The sequence below is a fragment of the Anticarsia gemmatalis genome, chromosome 27 (assembly GCF_050436995.1).
Source record: "Anticarsia gemmatalis isolate Benzon Research Colony breed Stoneville strain chromosome 27, ilAntGemm2 primary, whole genome shotgun sequence".
Classification (NCBI taxonomy): Eukaryota; Metazoa; Arthropoda; class Insecta; order Lepidoptera; family Erebidae; genus Anticarsia; species Anticarsia gemmatalis.
In genome coordinates, this window is record NC_134771.1 from 3,549,751 (window position 1) to 3,572,021 (window position 22,271).

The window sequence follows — 22,271 nt, forward strand, 5'->3', positions numbered from 1 at the left end:
AATTCGTTTTAATTTTGTTCATATTATAATAAAATATTTTTCATAAAAATATTCGCAACTTAATTTAAGTACTACCTATGTTAGAAGTAGACTGAAGCGTCGATCTGTTATTTATCCTATCCCTGTTACCTATCAAATTATTGCATCTTTCATGCATAGAATTTAAGTAAATCAATTACAGTGGTTGATTTAGCTCATTAATAGGACTGTAGACTTTAAATTTTTACTTTTATAAATCATTTTCATCAAGCAATTTTAATTTAGTGAAGTTTTGTGTTTTTAATTATTTCTACAGTCAAAATTAACTTTTTACGAACGCAACCGAAAGCTACAACCCAAACGCCATCTGCTGCAAAAAGTTAAAAATAAACTACGGTTTTGTTCTCTCTTCCTCCTTGTTGTTTCTTTTCATTTAGTGGGTGAAAGAAATGGTTGATTTACTAATGGATTATTATTTCCTGTATTGAATTTTGCAAATCAAATTGTGATCATAAAAGTGTTTAACGTTACGTTGCATCGGATTGCTATAATTTCAAGTGAAATGTGGTCGATGACAGCGTGAAAACGATTGCTACGTAAGTATAATCCGATCAAATTATATAGTACACTGATGTGCCATTGCAACTATTGGTAACGATTGAATCTGAATGTGTAGAATAATAAAAATACCTGTCAGTCAATTGTCAGGTACAGATGTGTACTTACCTGCGTACTGTCAAGCTAAGAAATCAGTCGTAATTGAACAATTTATTTTGTTTAAATCGTTTATTTTATGATTATTTAGTGTTAAACGCAGTGCCATGAAGTGTGTCTGTGAAACTGTGAAGGTACGTTGTGTGTTTGTACCTACTGCGTTGAAGAAAAAAAACATGTTTTCGTCTGCCCTTGTTTAGGTTGCAAAATCTCGATTCCTTTGTCATATGCACAGCACTTTTACTTTTTCTGACGAACGTTGCATGTATTGGGCTGACGTTTTAGCAAATTCCCGCTATTTCGTTAGAATTTTTACGATATTAGAAAGTGGGTACCTTGGACATATGGGATATTTTTTTATGTTAATGAGGTGGTGTTCCAGTTGACTAGTCGGACACTGTTGAGTGAGTTTTTTGTTGAAAAATGCAGTTATACCTGATTGTTATCCTCTTGACATAGTTTTTTTTTTCTAACAATGTTGTAACTGTGGTGTATAAGTTGTCTATGTTTCATGCTTATCTATTGAAGGTTGGTATAGCTAAATATGGGTAAAATGTTTATTTAAACAATGTCATTCAAAAGAAAGAGTTTTCTATGTCTATGTATCAATAGGACTTTTTCTATTGTAATTTTAGAAGCCTAGCTAAATTACCTTACTTTTCATTTGCAACATTCATTGGAAAACCATTGTTGGTTGAACCAAACTTCGTATAAAAGCTTACACACATTTATTTGTATGTCTTTATGTAAAATAATACTGTCAACATGTAAAACAGGGCCATAACACAAGCAGTTATAAGGCAGGGAAGTGTTGAGACCTCTCAAGTCCTTCAGAAAACATTTGATCATCATTCTCTCCTTACATCAGGGTTAAAGCTTAAACTACTCAAATTATAAGTCCCTGGATCCCCAAACATGCTTAGTTCCCTTCAAACAGAAAAACCAGATCTGTTCATAATGTTATTTAAATGTAATCACTCCATATTTGAGTATATTTTACTAATAAAGCTTTTAGAATATAAAGTTCTAATATCTAGGCATAATGATAGACAGAGTCAAAATCACACATGTCCTATTTAAAAAAAAAATGTGATGTTTAAAAAAAAGTTGTGTGCTCACCCTCTTGTCTCTGTTCAAGCTTGCCATCTGTTGTCTGTTCTGCATTCTTACATACTACAGTTACCAATTTTCACAACACAGGCTGAGATTTCTTTATATTAGCACATGTTACACTCCATATTAAACCTTATGTACTTAGTAATAATGATTAGTTTTGTTATGGAAAGATCTATGTTGCATTCAGCATACATTTTACTAGGAAGGCAAAATGACAGATTTTTCATCAATGCCATGAGTTTAAGAGGAAAAAAAAAGTTGTATATTGCACATTTTTAGCTGTTTATGACTATGTAAAGCTGTAATGTCATGAAACACATAGTAACTGAAATATTATCCTTCTGTTAGAAAAAATCTCAAGAACAGCTGATATTAACAATATTCAGTGATTCATGTGTATGACAAGATGTATGGATGTGAATGAAGCAAGGGAAGTTTGTAAGGAACATACCAAGTAGCATTCTCTGGTCTCTGCTGATAGCTATGAGATAAACACATGATTTTAATCATGTATGTATGAATGTGTATGGTAACAAAATTTTACTGTCATGTTTATACAATTACTAACTTCAAAAATTATGCTATAATTAAACATCCCACGTTTGCTTAGTCTTCTTCTATTATTTATAATAGAAAAAGGACAGAAATGTTCATATTTTTTAATAATCTAAACCTTTATTTAGGAGTTTGTCTATACAGGCACGGCAACTCCATTCTACCTTATAAAAATCTTTCATTTAAACATTATAATTAACTAACTATTGACATAATAATGTTCCCCTTCTATTCTTCTAATTGTTTTAAATTAAATCATGTAATAAGCTCTGTCATTTAATATTATCCTCTAAGTTAAGTAAACAAATATGATTCATACCTGCTTGAACAAGAAGTGAATTAGGTCATTCAACTTATCCTAATATGAACAGTATATTGAACTTAATGATTCAAAGGTTTTTGTGTAATGTGATATTATAAGCTATCTAATGTTTTAGCTCTCTCTCTTTCTTATAGTTATGAGGAGGGAAAGAGAGAACACATATGAAGCTGTTTAAAGATATGATCCTTTTCCTTAAAAATAATCAAAGCATCCTACCACATGTACTTATGCCAAATTGTTTCAGTCCTTTTTATATGAAAGATAGCAGTTGAACTTTCCCATTATTTCAGGGCATTAGTATGAATAGAATGAATTATTCCTAAATGTATGTTTTCAGTATTTTGGGCACTTGAAAATGTTTCACATTTTGTGTTTCATTTGGTTCCTGTCTACCTTTCTTTTTCTTGCAGAAATGCACAACATTGCATTCCCTTTGTACCTTGAACTATTGTATATTTTGGTCAGTTTTGTTCTTAATAAATCTACAGCTGTCAATTGAGCATATAAAAAACAAGTTGTATGAGTACATAAGTACATACTGCACGTTTGGCGCAGTGGTTTAAGCGGTCACCTCGCCGCAACAACCTTAGAGCCACATGTGGTGGGTTCGAATCCCACCCGGGACAAATCTTTGTGTGATGAGCACGAGTATTTGTTCTGAGCCTGGATGTCAATTTATCTATATAAGTATGTATTTAAAAGTATATAAGTATGTTTATCAGTTATTTGGTTACATAGTACAAGCCCTGCTTAGTTTGGAATCGAATGAATGTGTATGAGTTGTCCAATGATATGTATATGCATATGTATGTATTTATGTATACTTACCTATCTATTTCTCTAGTCAGACAATCAGCTGATCTATACTAATATTATAAAGCTGAAGAGTTTGTTTGTTTGAACGCGCTAATCTCAGAAACTATTGGTCCGATTTGAAAAATTCTTTCAGCGTTAGATAGTCCATTTCTCGAGGAAGGTTATAGGCTATATATCATCCCGCTACTACCAATAGAAAGAGAGTACCTGTAAAAAATGTTACAAAAACGGGGAAAATGTTGACCCATTCTCTCTTATGTGACGCAAGCGAAGTTGCGTGGGTCAGCTAGTATACCAGAATTTTAGTCTGTGTACTCAGACTGACTCTGATTAGTCTGTTATCATAATGTTGATAACCTCTGTCGCTTTCTCATCACGCTGATAAGATTAGTGATTTAATTGAAGTACATGGTGATCCTTGTCGAATCAGTCTTTGTATGTACTTTAGTAATACAAAGTATGGTGAAGATTATGGTTATGAAATGAGCTCTTACAAAAAGTCTTAGGATGTTTTTGATAATAATATAATGATTAGTTGTATAGGTTTGTTTTTCATTGAGGATATTTTTGAGAGTCTATATTTGTGGTGTGAATATTTGTGTTATTTTGGATGTTTGTAAGAAAATGCAATCATATATCTATTTAGAGATTTTCGTGTTTAGTGTAGGTCCCTTTCTATACTTACTCAAAAATAAAATAATGGAGATTACTGAAAATAACATTTTTAATATCACAAATACCCTATTCTATTTTGAATTTCTTAATTCTTTTTCATCCCATTTCTTCCCTAGAAATGAAATGGTAGTCATTGCATCGTTATACTCTTGGTTAATTTAGCTTCCTAGTTAACAAATTTTCAAAATTGACACATTTAAGGTACATTTATGAATGAAATATGACAAATATGCTGACACCAGTAACAAGTGCAATTGCACCGTTATGTGGTGTGTCATATTTATTTTATAAGATCTGATTTAAGTAAATATTTACTAAATAGTTCCTCAAACATTTTCCTTATACATATTTCTGTGAGCCATTCTTTTCAAAATAATATAAACATGGACTTATGTTTAGTCTTGTGATTAGAAATCATTATTTTTCTAAACAAATATAAGTACAATAATATTGTGTAGTAGAGTGTTTCTAAACCTGTGGTTTGCTGACCCCTGGGAGTCTACAAGTTCATGTATGGGGTCCACTGACTTACTTAGCCCATGATCTTTTTTTAGGTAGCCTTTAAAGTTCAGACATTTGAACAACAGTTTTAAGTTACATTAATTGCTACCCGACTTTTCGAAATTCTCAACACTTTTAAGACAGATTATTAATTTTGTTTTATGTGTATGCAATAGTTTAATAACTTTACGTTTTATTGTAATTGTGTATGTGAACATTTGAAGTAATAATTAAATGCCGGCAAACAAACATTCCCTTTGGCAAAAGACTTTTCTTTATGGTTATCAAAATCAAATCATTTATTAATTTAGGTGAAATATTGCCACTTACGCCAGTCGTTACAATTACTGAATCTACCACTAGCTTGGAAAGGGGGTAGAGCCTTATGAGAAGAGCTAGCAAGAAACTCACTTTCTTAGCGGATGCCTACGTCATAACATCTACCTGCATGCCAAATTTCAGCCCAATCTGTCTAGTAGTTTGGGCTTTACATTGATAGATCACTATGTCAGTCACTTGAGTTATAAATATTTAGATGAAATAACTAACCACCATGTTTCTTTCTTTTCAGAATTGACAAAAGCCGAGTGCACCTAACTTAGAAGAATAGAAAAAAGAAAATCACAAACAAATCATTCAAATTATGTAATAACGGCTCAGTCGCTCCCGTGATCTCTGTATTAGTATATATTTATATAGCAATATATGAATTGTGTGAAGTGAGTGTGTGATATATTGATAATGAGCTCGATGAGTTCCACCAGTGGTACGCGGCCCCAAATGCCGCTGCGGCAGAAAGATTTCGATCAGGTAAGGATTTAATCTTTGTTCCTGTAAATGGCCGCTTCGCATTGTCGACAACCGATACTTATGTACCTATTTATTAGTAACTAGCCGCCCGCGACAGAATCGGACAGTTTCCCCGTTTTTCCAAAAAAAATTGCATATCTTTTATATAAAAGATTTTCTCATTTTTACCTTTTTCGGGTGGGAATTTCCAAAAATCTTCTCTTAGTGCTCCTCCACACACTTCTTAAGGAATCTTCATACCAAATTTCCACTTTCTACGCTCTGTAGTTTCGGCACCGCGTTGTCCATCACTCAGTCAGAAGTAGAAGGTTTTATATAAAAAATTGCGGTTATGCAGTCGACAGTGTGTAGAGGGCTCTTAGGGCGAAGTCACAACAATGCGATGTGTCGTCACATCGCAAAAAAGACGACACACAGCTATACGAGATTCATAGACAAGCGTCGTAAATGTAAGCGATGTGACGACGCAATGCTGTGTTGTGGTCGAGCCCTTAGTTTTGATGTTAGATTAAAAAAATATCGACATAGATTTGATGGAAGAAGTGCATGTGTCTTAGTGGTTAAGTTGGTCGCCACGCCATTAATAATGCGCTGGGTGATTGCTCCAAATAGATCGATCTATCGATAAATGACAGACCAACAGTAAAATAATTCTTCAATCCGCACCAGTAGTTCCTGAGATTAACGTGTTTAAACAAACAAACAAACTCTTTAGCTTTATAATATTAGTATAGATGTAACATACATTATACACATATAAGGTAGTTACAACATTAACATATAGTTTCCTGTATAAACCGGAACAAGTTAGTTTAGTTCCGTTTTTCAAGGCGTTCCCACTGTCGGCTGTAACGGCTTCGTAGTAATTATAAAGTTCGTACTTCATGCTCGTTTTACGTTTCGAGGTTATATTTCGTAAATTATTGCCTTAGGCTCGAATCATACAGAAATAGAGAGACCAAAATCGCAGGCGAAAAAGACGCGGGCACACTTACACACTGAATGAATTTTGAGCCGCGTAGTTGAGTGTCATGGCGCAGTTTTAAAAGCAAAATAGATGGGGAAAACGCGCGTTTTTTAGTCATGTAAACTCGGTTTCAGGCTTATTTTTTTGTTTATCGAGACGAGAATATTTGCAAAACCATAGGGGCATCGTTTTAAGGCGTATTTTCAGCATTTTCGCCAGCGAATGAGCGCTTTCAAACGTATTTTAGACTCGATTTCTTCATTTTCCCTATTTTTTTTCTTGGCTGGTGTCACAGTAGAAATACGAGGAAAATCATCAGATGTAAAATCGCCGTATGAGTCAATCTGTTAGTAGCCGTACGTGCTTATACGCTAGTATGATATCAACATGGCATGTCACCAAACGTTTCTTCGCAGGAGTTTGTGGCAGTACTGCTTGTTTTTATACCTTTACATTCGCCCTGAAATAATTATTATCGATTAAAACGGAATATTAGCGATATGTGTTTAAAAATCAAAATTGTTTATCTAATATACTTATATGTTTACTTTTGTTATTATTTACCAATATGATATTAAATGAACGATAAACATGTTCATATTTGCAAACTTTACTTGCTCGTTGGCTAAAATCGTCTAAAATTTAATTATACGTCCAGTGGACCAGTGTGAATTCAGACGCATATTATTATGTCTATAAAATCTTACGCTTCTTATAATAGCGGTCTATATGAAACCGCCCTAACTCTTCAATAGTTATTCGCAATGAGACGACACGGCTCACGATTTCGGATTATGCAAGCCTTATTTCGTTGAGATGCAATTTGATGCTGTTCTACTTGCGTTGGATTTGGGGTCAGTTAAGTTTTAGTTCTAATAGTAACCTAAATAATGCCCGGTTTCTGAGGTACATTTAGCGGTAGTATCCTTTCAAACTGTTTTTTTTCTATGAGTTTAAACGCTATTGAATAGATAAGCTACCGCTAAATGTACCTCAGAAACCAGGGGTAAGTAAGGTACTATCCATCGGCTGATAACGATATCCGATGAAGAATATCACCATTTTGGCATATTTTCAACTTTGACTTTATGTGTCAAGATAATTTGTCGATTAGGTTGATCGACCTTACAATGCAAGCTAGGATTTTTATTAGTTTTTAAATTGACACTAATTTAAATCATACTAATAATGCATGAAATTAATGCGTTTAAGAACTCATAGCTTTTTAATATTAAAAGTAACTTTTTTTAAAACTAAATAAAAGACTATAAAATACCAAATCTGCACCCCATTCCTACCCCACGCGCTGTCTTTGTGGTCCGCCCTTTAGACCTAAGTATATACTTAAAATAAGTTTAAATAATAAAAAGTAAATAAAAAAATGTCTTTGTTTGACATTGGTCTTATCATAAAGTTTTCGTAATAACACAACATCACGTGCTTTCCTATAAATTGATAAATATTAACAATAGTTTAATTAAATACGTAGTTTTGTTATGAAATATAACTACTTATTAGGTTTTTACCAATTTATTGTTATTTGTAAAACGTTGTAAATGTTTTGTGTGACGTAAGTAAGGCAATCGTATATTCTATCTATAATTCAGTACCTTAAGTTTTTCGTTTGTGTGGCCATGGCAATCCACAAACAAAATCCCATGTATACTTTCTTAACATATTGTATATTATACATAAAAAATACGTACATGCGTTAAAAAAATCTAAAAATATTTGACACGATTTTCCTAAAATCAGATAAAAGAGCATTTATATTCGATTGAACGAAACTTATAGCGAGTACTTACCTAACTGCAGACTACTTTTGAAAGAACCTAATGTGATTTATAAAACACTCATAGCACTTTGTCCGACCTGGGAATCGAACTTTCGACCTGGGAAACTGCAGTCGGATAAACTACTGACCTTGATTCATAGGCAAGCATTTTGTACCCTATAAAAAATCTGTCCATAATAAAAATAGCTACGAAATACATAAAATACTCTCTATTTTTACCCCAAATAAAAACAAGTCGGTACTCATGAGTGTTTCTTGACCCGAGAATCAGATCCTGTTCATTATTTATGTAAAGGTCAGCCCGTGTTATGGCTGCTATACGAGACCCTCAATTTTAATGTTTGTACAACACGCGAACTAACGAAAATACATGAAAACATTTGTATATATTACTTATTTTTAGATCATTTTATATGAAACTACCGGACTATTTCGTCCAGGTATAGTACAATTTTAACCCGTTGATTCCATTGCCATAGGAACTTTGATCCCATCGATCCCATAAAAATGTAGTCCCGGCTGTTAAAAACATATTCAACATTTTCCAATTTAGCGGTTGTTCAAAAGTTATACGCGTACATACATTTTGGTGAATCATCTTTAGTTATATAGTTACAGTCTTACTTTTAATTGCTCTGTTGAAAGGTCAAAGGGTCAAAGGAAACTGTCCTTTGAAAGGCAGTTTTCACGAATCTAGCACACGGAGCAATTGAAAGTAAGGCTTCAACTATATTTATTAAAATGAATCACCGAAATGTACGTACGCGCAAAACTATTGAATAACTAAACCAATTTGGATATTTTTTAATATGTTTTTAACAGGAGGGATAAGGAGTATATGGATCGATAGGATCAAAATTCCCATCCCATGTGCCATTCACATATAGTTGTTTTAGATCTGTTTGTCCTATGTGTCCATTGGTATGTTTAAAAGTCTGCGACACTAAACCAATCTAGGAGTTGTCTTTTTTTGAAGAGAAAAAAATTGCCCTTTCCCATAGTTTTAAGAATAAAATGTTTTCTCCATTGCTGTACTACTCGGCATGCGTACTGTTTTTATAATAGGGGTTAGGTCATAGTACACGACAGTAGCCAAGTGCGAGTTGACAGACTTGGCAGTGCTTCAAGAACTCATTTTGAGTACTTTTAGGTATTAAATAGGTCTGCTATTTTCCTCTTTAAAGACACATTCGTTCTCGTATATTTCTATTACGTCTGCATATCAGGTTTGCCTATTTTATTATGTGTGTCGTGTGTCGGAAATCTAGAATTTATAGTATAAATTCTAGATTTCCGACAAATTAATTAGTGTGAAAGTATAAATTTTATACTTTCACACTAATTAATTTTGGGGCTAAACCACTGAACCGATTTCGATGAAATTCTGCCAGGAGATAGTTTGAGACCGAAGGTCAAATATAGGTTTTTATATTATTAAGGCAGCTGAAGTTGTTGAGGTATGGTGATGACATTTTGTAAGTAAGCGGAGCCTTGCAGATCGTCTTGTAATGTATAGTTTAAAAACTGAATTTGCCTATAAAAACAGTAAAACATAATTTGTGTAACTAAACTTATTATTTTCTACAAATAAACATAATTTTAGAATAAAATCCGCAATTAAAACAGTTAAAATTACATTTAAATTATTATATTTTTCTACAATAACACAGCAATAATCTCAAAATTTTAAATGTTCGTATCAAACGGTACTAAAGCCAGACTTATTGAGCAAGATTCACCTTTACCCTTCACAAAATAAGGTATATATTCGTAATAATAGGTTATTGTACAAGTAATTAGTAAGATGCAATAGTATTTGTCTGCACAATTGTTTGTTCGGCCCAGTTGTTGTGACAATGGCACTACTTTGTTTCGTCAGAGTGACGTAAGCATGGTTTCTATGATTACGAAGTTACGAACACTGTTACAGATTTAAGTTTGTGTTGAGGGAAAGCGTGGAATTGTTGGCTCTTAAGATGGTAACAGTACGACATGAAACTGCATGAGTCGCATCTTCGTATTGTCTTGTCTTGTATGAGGCGCCCGTAGCCAGTTGCGCTCACCGGTCGGTAAACGATCTGTGGGTTAAGCAACCCTTGGTGCGGTCACTCCATAGATGGGTGACCGCATAGTGGTATTTCAACTGGGCGTCTCCGTGCTTCGGCGGTTCCGGTTGCTATCTACTATGATAACAGTCGTTAAGCCACGTCAAAGGCCTTCGGGCGGCTTGAACAACTTGGACACTAGGTTGACCACTAACCATACGACAAGAAGAAGATTGTCTTGTATCATCATCAATTTTTGTCATTAATACGTTTCGCTGACAGACAAAATGTGCGATAGTTATGAATGTGAAACTGACTGTGTTCTGGGTAGGGTTGCCAGATCCAGGTTGATCATTTCCTGGACATTTCTGTGGCCACGAACGGAATCAGAGTTTTGGACTCCGGTCTGAGACTACACTAAGTAGCTTTGTAAAAAACTAATATTTTTTCATTCTGGTACGGCAAAGTAAAATTACTGAATACGGGACAACTCTCAAAATCTCGGACAATCCCGGAAATCCCGGCCATTTGGTTACCCTGGGTGGTGATGTATTGTGACTATGGATCATAAGGTCTGCGGTTCAATTCCTCGGTTGGGCAGAGCTATTGTGTTTTTGTAATTTATCTTCGAATATTCTCAATAGTAGCTCAAGAGTTTGCTAATGTGCCCGGTATAAAGCAATAGCGTCACCCTCTATTGCATGGAATTAAAACAGTGGTTCCCAACCAGTGGTCAAAATATGGTCCGCGAATGATTTAAAAAAAATAAATTTTCAGGATGGTTATTACATTTTATTTTTAATATCTTACATAGTGGTCCCTGCTAACAAGAATAATATAAAAGTGGTCCAGGACTAAGAAAAGGTTGGGAACCCCTTAACTAAAACTATAAATGGCTATGTTTTATTGAAATATACACCTCACATAGAGGGTGTAATGTTATAAAAAAAATAGGATTTCGTTGACTATAAGAAATCTGTGATCTATACTAATATAATAAAGCTGAAGAGTTTGTTTGTTTGTTTGATTGTTTGTTTGTTTGTTTGTTTGAACGCGCTAATCTCAGGAACTACTGGTCCGATTTGAAAAATTCTTTCAGTGTTAGATAGCCCATTTATCGAGGAAGGCTATAGGCTATATAACATCACGCTACGGTCATTAGGAGCGGAGTAGCAACGAAAAATGTTACAAAAACGGGGAAAATTTTGACCCATTCTCTTAGGTGACGCAAGCGAAGTTGCGCGGGTCAGCTAGTTATGTATAAAAGATAAACTTAGAGCAGAATGTAACATGAAATCTAAACAAGTACAATGTAAAGCAAAGCATTAATTTATTGAGTCATCTTCAAAGAGATTACGCGTCACTGTAATTGATACTAGCGAATCAATACCGATCACGTGCTATACCTAACTGAATTACCGATACAATTACAAAGCAAATTGTTGTACTAATGAGCCGAATTATTATATTGTTTTAATGATATTTATGTATTTACAAGGTCTTGTTCCTTATGGAGGTCAAGTCCTAGGGTGTACTGACCGATATTTGGCGACAATGGCCGGTTTTGTCGAAACTAGCCGTCTTTGTAGAAAACTGGAATACTGTTTGCAGATATGATAGATAACTAGGCATCTAAATATCATAGTTTTTCAATATGAACACGAGATTCATACATCGTCTTCTTGTCTTTTTTTACCCCAAGTAATTTCTAACTAAGATAGTTTTTGAGGGTTTCAGTATAAACACGAGAATTATACATCGTCTGCGCCTGCCTTTTTATTTTATCCCAAGTAGGTAATTGCTGATACAATAACGGAATCCTTATAGAGTTCCTACTATTTAATGAGCTTAGAGGTCCATTTCATAATTTTCTAAAAGCAACAGTTCAAGGAAAAATGTCCACGAGAATTATGTACGTTTGCTTATAAAAGTACTAGCTGACCCGCGCAACTTCGCTTGCGTGACATAAGAGAGAATTGGTCAAAATTTTCCCCGTTTTTGGAACATTTTTTGAACAAACTCATCTGCTTTATAATATTGGTATAGATTAGTATAGATTAGTATAGATTTTATAATTTTCTTAAACAACAGTTCAAGGAAAAATGCCCACTACAATTACATACTTGCTTATAAAAACAATACGGCTAAACCTTGTACACTATCGGCCTTCGGTGAGGTTAGAATCAAGCCGTTTTACCGTAAGCGTACCATGAATAAAACACTGTATTTTACGTGGGTGTTACGAGATGTAACAAAAGGATTTATTGAGTGTCCTCCTACTGTAAGATTAACCTATTATTTTATGTGCTGGATAAATATCTAGGACGAGAGAACAATGGTTTATGTATTACGGATGAAATGTATATAGGACCTTACTGTGTTAAGTATGGGGAATAGTATTTGTTAAGGGAAAGCGTAGTTTTCATGAAAGAATATTGAACCGAGTTTTTTTGGGTTAGAGTAATATTGTCAAGTGTCTAGGATTATCAAGTTCTAATTTGGGAATAGTTCTTTTTAAAGTGAAACGATTATTTTTATATATGTTCATTGTAGATAAATTAGAACAGTTTGTAAAAAAATTGATTTTTTATTGCACTAGTAAACGCTTGGTAGGTTGTAAAGTAACAAAACACAACATTTTGAGGTAAATAGTGTTCTTTGTTAACATTTCGTCAATATTACACGGTCTTTGAAAATACGTATTTTGGTGCCTTTGGTTTCAATATGTCGGTGTCTCTCGAATTTCCTTAAAAAAGTCGTAAGAGAAAATTCTCAAGGCCCGATAAAGTCTTCATATCCAAAATAAGACATCCGATTGCAACACATCCGTTTTAAACCAAAAACAAAACATTAATATTACTAATATTAGCATATACTAGAACTGTTTACACTGTCTAGATGTTTTATTGAAATATTCATTCATTCATAAATTCAACCTTCGAGTGAGTGAATGATATGAAGCTATTGGTTTTATACGCACAGTTTTTTATTAGATCGTTATCGTTGTGTAAAGAAATGCGATGTTTATAGAAATGAGATGAATGAAAGCATTATTTGTACTTACATATTACTGCAATGTACATAACATGTAATATTAAGTACAAAAAAAAAACAAAATACAGTCGAATTGAGAACCTCCTCCTTTTTTTAGTCGGTTAAAAATATAGTTTATACTTTAAGCTTACTGTTGCGACCACGTCCGAGTGGAGAGAGTTTTCCCGTTTTCATAACATTTTTTTAATTATTGCTACACTTCTATTAGTCATAGCATGGTGTATACCCTATAGAATTCCGCTATAAATGGACTGTTTAACACAAAAATATTATTCGATTCGATCCCGTAGTTCCTAAGATGAGCGCGTTTAAACAAAAATACTCTTCAGCTTTATAATATTAGTATAGAATTTCCTCCATTACCTACAAATTACAATAAATGAAAATAAAACACACAAAAATATGTGTGATTTTTTACATCTTCATAGTCTTGCGGAAGTACCCTCCCGTTCGTCTGTCTGTCTGTCCGTCTATTATGTTTCCACGGCTGGACTGAATTAATTTATGTAGATGAAATTGTCCTGTAACAAATTTTGTAATACCTTCTAAAATTGAAAATACCTCAGTCGAAGGATTACTTGCAGATTTTTAGATAAGACAAATATGTGTATTGATTTAGATCCTATATCAATCGCTTGTATTCATATAAATAAGAATGACGAAATTTTGAATTTTACTGAATAACTAATTGTCTGACGTGTAGGTAGAGATGACATATATTAAATACACCGACGTTTCTCTGTTGACTATGTTAGCCATTTACCGGGCCCGTTACCAAACTACTATTGAGAAATAGTCTAATATAAACTATAAAAAAACCAATAGTACTTTGCCCGATCCAGGAATCGAACTCGAGACCTCATAATCAGCAGTCTGATACACTACCAACCGCAGAGGCAGTCTAAGCCAACAGCAGCAAATTTTGAAAAAAGCGCAAATGAAACACCAAGACAAAACTAGTCTATATACCTAAATCTAAATCTAGCATATTCTGAACATCTGTCTGCTACTAACAGTAGTTTTAGTAAACAACTAGGTTGTCATATGTTGATGTAATGACTAAGTCTAGATCAAACAGTACCTAGGTGACGTGCGTGTGATCTAACTATCCCTGTACGATAGACTCAATATGGGACATGGACAAAGTTAATAAGGAATACCACGTTATATGATACAGTAATTTTTCAGCGATTGACTTTATGTGGAATATTTTCGATGTTTATGATCAGAAATTTTAGAGTTTAAATAGGCGGAAATAAGGTCAAAATTATTTCTTGAAATAAATTTTCTATTTTCTAATTAAGGTGTCGTTAGTCGCTTCACTCAAAAATCAAATTCTACTGAGTATACAATCAAAAATATTGGCTTAGTGTAGCGCAAGGCATTTTGAATGTCGACCATTTTCAATAACTTATCTTCAGTAAGGGTTACGCATACTGTAGATTGAATACTTGACAATACAGTCCAGACATTTTGTCCTCAAATGCGCAAAGTAATGACAGAAATAAACAATTATTTTCATAAGTTGATAAGACAAACTATAAGGCTTAGTAATCAAAACCTCAAGCTTTAAATTCGTAACTATATATTTTACTAATTTCTACCCGCGACTTCGTCCGCTACCTGAATTTTCATGGGAATGCGTCATTTTCCCGGGGTAAAAAGTAGCCTATGTCCGTTCTCGGGTATCAAAATATCTCCATACCAAATGTCATGCAAATTGGTTCAGTAGTTTAGGCGTGATTGAGTAACAGACAGACAGAGTTATTTTCGCATCTATAATATTAGTATGGATGAAGGCCTAGTAATAAAAAACTTCTCTAATTTACTACTAGACTTCTTTAATTATACGTTTTTAAACTTAGTTTCCTTCATCATAAAATCTAACTGGACCACGTAATTCGGCGTCTGCGGTAAACTAACAGTATAACCGCTTCAAAAGTAGGCTATGACAATTCGGACCACGTGTGTCTACGCTTGTACACTGTTTAGATTTATATTTCTACTAGTTCTGACCCGTGTATTTGTTTACCTAATTAGCAGTTCACGATTACTGCTGCTATGTTATATCTCCTTTGAATTAAATAACCTTCCAGCATAGTTTATTTTGTCCTGTAACTGAATGGAAAAACGGAACCACTGTACTTATACATATATGTACCTATGATCATTTTCTTGTCTGTTCGTCAGTTACAGTCAGTTTTCGAAATAAAGCATTTGAATTAAACAGCTTTGTTTTTATGGAAAACGATTTTTTTGTTTGTAACTCAAATTGCTTAAGAAATATTTTTTTCAGCTGAGCTCCTTATATCGAAATTTGCCTATATATCTATAATTATAGGAGTAGTAATTTTGGCTTATTGTCCAAATTCATTTCTTATTAGACGGTAATCGAACCTTAATTAATTCAAATCGTTTTAGCAATTCACCCGTCTAAAGGAAACTCACAGACAGTATTCGTACTATATTTATATTAGCAATAATAAAACCAGTTGAAGAAACTGCGTGTTTGTTTTCATTGCGTTTAGGAAATTGCTGGCCCAATTTCGATAGAACTGACAGTGATATGTAGTCATGTTTTTTGCATTCAATTTACCAAGTTTTGTAATCATTAACAAAGCATTTACTGAGTCATTTAGAAAGTTGAAAAATTCTAGACAATTTGGCATTTATATTATAACAAAAATAGTCTTAGTGCATTATGTAATCTCAAAGTTTAGTATTTCAATTACTTAGTGCTGAATTCCTTTTGCCGTATGTAGAAAACATTTGATATTACATATTGTAATATGTATTAGCTCGTAAATACTTTAATTTGGGTCATAGATATTACCCTTTTTTTTTACATATTTTAATCATTTTACTTCTTTCCATAGAGGTAGACAGAAACCAGAGAACGCCATTTGGTACGATCCTTACAAACTTTGGTAATTGTAATAATAATTTTGCCATTAAAGTAAGGCAGAATGAATAATTTTTTTTTATGTGTCTCACTGCTGGGCAAAGGCTTTCCTACTTTCCTTCCAAATAAATTTTATCACCAAAAATAGGGCGTTGAAATCTCTTAACTATTTCATTGTAAAGTCACTCGAACTTGTTTTCATGGGCAATGGATTCAGCATTCGGGTCCAAGACAGGAGAAAATTTGTGTTTCACTACAGAAATCAATTATTTATCTAATACATAAAATTCTCGCGTCACAGTTTTCGTTGCCATACTCCACCAAAACGGCTTGACCGATTCTCATGAAATTTTGTGAGCATATTGAGAATTGGCCAACATCTATTTTTCATACCCCTAAGTGATACTTTTCTTTTTTTATATGGCAAGACAATGTTTGCCGGGTCAGCTAGTTCTCCTATAATATCTTAATCGCAAGTGCCAATGCAGTTAAAACCGTTAGCGAATCTAGTGGCCAGTATTAATGCGTCAAGTTTGTTTGCGATGAGCAGGTATAACTCGAAGTTAGAAATATGATCGGTATGCGGGCTTATTACATCGATAGATGTGGACACAGTTGTTTGATTACCTTCATTATTTAAGTATTTACGAAGTGGAGGAGCTCGTGGCTTAGTTAACAACAGCCGCGCGGATCGATCTCTGAGGTTAAGCCAGGCTTGTCGAGGTTGTTCTGTGGATGGGTGACCATCTTATACATATTGAGTTCCTCCGTGTTTCGGAAGGCACGTTAAATTGTGGGTCCCGGTTGCCATTTTTAAAGATTTTTAACAGTCGTTAACAGTAGTCAGAAGCTTGAAAGTCTGACTACCAGTCTTACCGAAGGGTATCGTGTTATAACCCAGGTACCTAACTGTGTTGTGAGATCCAATAAGCAGTCGCAGCGTTCGGTTAATCTAGAAGCCGTTTAAAAAAAGTAAAGACTGATGAGTACAAGTATTTAAGCCAGATTTCAATTACTTCTAATCATGTTGTAAGAAATAATTAGTAATAATCTTAATACTCAATGTTAATTTTAGTTTACCCTAAAAATGCTGAGTCAGTAACTATAAAAAGACCTGACCTATATTCCATAAAGCATCATACGCCTAAAATCTTATAAAATATGAAGACTTTTTAATAATCAAAACGTAATTTCTTGGCAGCGAGCCAATGCGTACTAAAAATAAACGTACAAATAGTCCTTATTACGTTGCCTTAAAGGTGTTTTTAGCTAGTATTCTTAAGAGAAAGTTAGTCGAGTGAGTGCGGATATAAAATTTTATTTCGTCATACACAACGCCGAGCGTGCGGATTCGTCGTTAGGTAAAGAATTGTTTTGTTGTGACGCTTAGATAAAATACTAAGTTAAGCGCACTGGTCTGAGGATTGGATTTGGATGGGTGACCGTTACTTAAACTTTTAATTAACTTAAAATGCTGCAAAAGATAAAAAAAATGACAGTTTCTTTAATAGCCTTCTTAGGAGATATATAAACGATATCGGTTGATCACACTCACCAATATTAGTTCTGTGAGCGTAAAACCGCAACACCCGGTAGCAAGTGGTTGTGGCGACCACATAGAGCCATATTGTCGCACGCACTGTACGCAGATACGCACAGTTCAATTGTTGGAGCTATGGCGATAGACTTACTCATGTTCAAAATGTTCTCCGTCTAACCGGATGGTAATTTTATAGTATTTTCATTTTATAGCTAATCCTAATCTATTGACGGTGTCACACTAGCTGATCTTTCCAGTTTAACAATGGTTTAAGTTCAAATTTTATGCTCTTTTAATGGCAGCCGTATAAAAATGTCTGGAAGTTTCAAATCGGCGTAAATTTTGTAAAATGTCCCATCTTATACTTGACCGCTAGAGTGTTCCTTTACTTTGTCGAATTTCCTGTGAACTCAATTACTTATTTTTTTTGTTCCATTTTTTTTATTAATGGGCCAATTTTTCCATCGCAATTTATGCTATCTTTTAAAACTTCAAAGTTTTCTTCATACTGTCAATGGAAAAATTGGCCTTTTTAACCATTTTTGTTTATTTTCAGTTTCTTTTACGAGAATAAGGTGATCATAATATATTAAAACTATTGTTGCAGATATGGGGGGACCTACAGGAGGGTATAGAGCAGGTGTACAAGCGACAACACATGGAGAAGAAGAGATATATGGACTTGTATACGTATCCTTTTACAATAACATACACAGACTCTCTGATGCTCGGTTTCTGAGGGGCATGTAGCGGTAGTTTATTTACCCCCTGTTTCTGAGCTACATTTAGCGGTAGTTTGTCTATTGAATAGTGTCAAAACTCATATAAAAAAACGCTTTTGAATGGATAAACTACTGCTAAATGTACTCAAAAACCGGGGGCTAGTTAAACTGACATTTTTGTACGAGCTTAAACTAAGGTTGCCTGATCTAGACTGATAATTTCTTAGACATTTCTGCTGTCACGAGCGGAATCAGAGTGTTTTCTGATCCGCGACTACACTAAGTAGGAGTGACCAAAAAAAACGACGAAGTACTGTAACTTTGTAGAAAAATTGTATTTTTTCATTACGGGACAGTAAAGCAAAATTACTGGACACGGGACAGCACGTAAAATTCCGGGATATCCCAGAAATCCTGGTCATCTGACAAGCAAGCTTAAACGCTATTGAATAGATAAACTACCGCTAAATGTACCTAAGAAACCGGGGGTGATTTTTTTGGTGGCTTGAGGTAGGTGCTGCATTTTTTTTATACTAACCTGCATTTTTTGTGGTGGTGCTATCTGATCTTTTCAATGTGCTTCTTTTGCAGCTATGAAAGAACGTAATGAGTATACTGCTTACACCTTTCCTGGGGTCTCTTAACCCACCACGGTCGGCTATACTCGACAAATCAGAACGTGCTCACGACGCTTAGTCCATTGAAATGTTACAATTTGAGGGCCGAATATTGCATTTCTTAGAGGACGCAATTGTATTCATGTAACATGTAGGTGGGGGTCAATAGAAGCTTAACTTGAAGTATGTGGGGTCGCTACCCTTGTCCCCCGGCCGCCGGGGGTGGAAACGCTTTTTGCTATATCTCGGAAACTATGCGTCTTACAAAGAAATTGTTAAATCATAATGTCGCCACCCTTGCTACAAGCAAGGGTGGCGACCCCACAAACTTCAAGTTACGCTTCTATTGATCCCCACATGTTTCAAAAATAAAATTGCGTCCTCCAAAAAATGTAAAACTCATGTAACATTTCAATGGACTAGCTATATTTTTGTCCCCATTTGCCGACGAAAGCGTTTCACTTTCTGATTTGTCGAATATAGCCGACCGTGGTGGTCAAAGGGTTAAGGAAGAGGGGTTCTTAGTTATACAGATGTTCTATGTAACTACAGTGATATGAAATTAAATATCTGTTAATAATATAACCCTCTTATTCATAAAAATACATGAAGTTATGAAAGGCTTATAAAGAGTTTTCTTTCACTCCTTTGTGAAATGAAAAAGAGAAAACATATTTTAGTAGCTTTTTAACTAAAATATGTTTATAGTGTGTTTATGAATAAGAGGGTAAGTGTTTATGTCTATCGTAACACGATTGAGGTAGAGAGAAAATATGACTAAACAATATTTTTAAACAATTACACTTATCGGTGTGTACAAATACAAGTACAAATAATACAAATTACGTATGCGTGATACGTCATACGATTTTATGAGGAATGAATAGGCGTTTATAGATATCAATTATAAATATATACGGATATTGTACGTACAACTTCCGCGTATTATCTTAAGAAATAGTCATTCAGTACTTGAAGATGTTAATTTTCAAGTGAGACTTCAAATCTTGAGGACTTGATTTCGATTTCTTTATCTGTGGGAATCGCAGCTGACTTGCGCAACTTCGCTTGCGTCACATATGAGAGAATGGGTCATAATTTTCCCCGATTTTGTAACATTTTTTACTGTTACTCTTCTCCTATTGGTCGTCGCGTAAATAGGCTATCTAACACTGAAAGAATTTTCTAAATCGGACCAGTAATTCCTGAGATTAGCGCGTTCAAACAAAAAACTCTTCAGCTTTATAATATTAGTGATCGATAAATGATATTCACGTGGACCATATTCACTGTATAGGAGTAAAAAACTAGCTGAAAAGAATACTAATTCGAAGCACGGCTTCAAAACATCTACAACTTGAATCAGGTCTGGTTGTACTTTGTGTCCGTTTGTATGTTTGTCAAAGTCCCCGCGACACAAGAGCAATTGTAAACAGGACTTGTCTTTTTAAAGCTAAAAAATAACTTTAATGTACACAAAACCGTACCTAATATACAGGAAGGTGGAAACGTTTATGAAAGAACAAAGAAAGTACGTCGCTCGTTCAAAGCCGATACACTGTTTGTTAAACATCCGAGGCCCGAGCTGCTTCTGACGCAATCTTATCGTTACCTATAAAAACTGTTTTATCTCTTTTATAATATCATAATATTGTGTTTTGATTGCCTTTATCGTCTCGGTGGTATACAAATATAGGTGGTATGTATCTGTTGTTCACGAGGGTTCGATTCCCGGGTTAGACAAAGTGATAGGTTTGGCGGGTTTACGGAATGACAGTGAGTGGGATTTTCTAGTTTATGTTAGTACTAGCTGACTCGCGCAACTTCGCTTGCGTCACCTAAGAGAATGGGTCAAAATTTTCCCCGTTTTTGTAACATTTTTCGTTGCTACTCCGCTCCTAGTGGTCGTAGCGTGACGTTATATAGCCTGTAGCCTTCCTCGATAAATACATTATCCAGCACTTCCAGCAGTAAAATATTTTTTCAAGTCGCACCAGTAGTACCTGAGATTAGCGCGTTCAAACAAACAATCAAACAAACTCTTCAGCTTTTTTATATTAGTATAGATTGTGTAGTAGTCCGTAATGCGCCCGGTATATGTAAATATTATGGGTTTTCATTGAGAGATTGAATCTATAGTAATTAGCTACATTCTGTCCGTGACTTCGTCCTCCTGAAAATCACTGGGTAAAAGAAAAGTATCTCATTCAGGTTATCTATACTAATATAATAAAGCTGAAGAGTTTGTTTGTTTGTTTGTTTGTTTGTTTGTTTGTTTGAACGCGCTAATCTCAGGAACTACTGGTCCGATTTGAAAAATTCTTTCAGTGTTAGATAGCCCATTTATCGAGGAAGGCTATAGGCTATATAACATCACGCTACGGTCATTAGGAGCGGAGTAGCAACGAAAAATGTTACAAAAACGGGGAAAATTTTGACCCATTCTCTTAGGTGACGCAAGCGAAGTTGCGCGGGTCAGCTAGTTAACTATAAAAATACTCTACTCCTTCTTATGAAACAATTACTTGTTATAAAGTAACTATTTAAAATCATAATACTCCTACGTATTAGTCAGTAACAATGGATCTATTGTAGACATCTGATCAGTCAGGTTCTCAACCTTGGCGTCATGCCTTGACTTAACAGCTTTATAATAATTTGTGTAAGCTTGGTATAACTAGCTAGTGATCGCCGATAATATCGTCCACGTAAAAAATATATGTCGGGGTAAATAGTATTCCTATGTGTTAATAGGTCATAAGCTAACAGTACCAGTGTACCGAATTTCATTAAAAATCTGTTCAGAAGTTTTTTGCGACATTCACCCCTTAATCCATGTAAACTTTCGCATTTATATGAAATGCCCATTACTATACAATATAATATCGGAATATCGATACAGTACTACACAATGTAACGATATTTTGACCATACGATACGGATTGGGACATCACATCGTATTCTTATAAAAGATTATCTCAAAAATATATCCCATTTTTCTAATTTATATGACGAGTAAGTTTAAGATTAGTTTAAAAATGTATTTATCAATCGTATAGGTATAAGGGATAGAAATATCTTGCCATATTTTACTAAACGTATGTTAATGAAGCCAGGGAAATTTATAAGGATTGTACCAAG

The 22,271-nt window shown here is 34.4% G+C and overlaps 1 protein-coding gene across 7 annotated transcripts in view; it reads left to right on the top strand.

Moving 5' to 3' along the window:
- The first annotated feature begins 346 nt into the window (after nt 1–346).
- Nucleotides 347–22,271, top strand: part of Cul1 (cullin 1) — a 40,559-nt gene continuing 18,634 nt past the window's right edge. For 4 of the 7 annotated variants that reach the window (XM_076131990.1, XM_076131995.1, XM_076131992.1 and 1 more), the window contains exons 1-3: nt 670–827; nt 5,250–5,487; nt 18,392–18,481. In XM_076131990.1, coding sequence (XP_075988105.1) covers nt 5,420–5,487; nt 18,392–18,481 — 158 coding nt within the window. In that variant the 5' untranslated portion in view covers nt 670–827; nt 5,250–5,419. Of the gene's footprint in view, nt 576–669; nt 828–5,249; nt 5,489–18,391; nt 18,482–22,271 lie in introns of those variants that run through there. The other 3 variants (XM_076131993.1, XM_076131994.1, XM_076131991.1) reach the window with 2 other exon arrangements.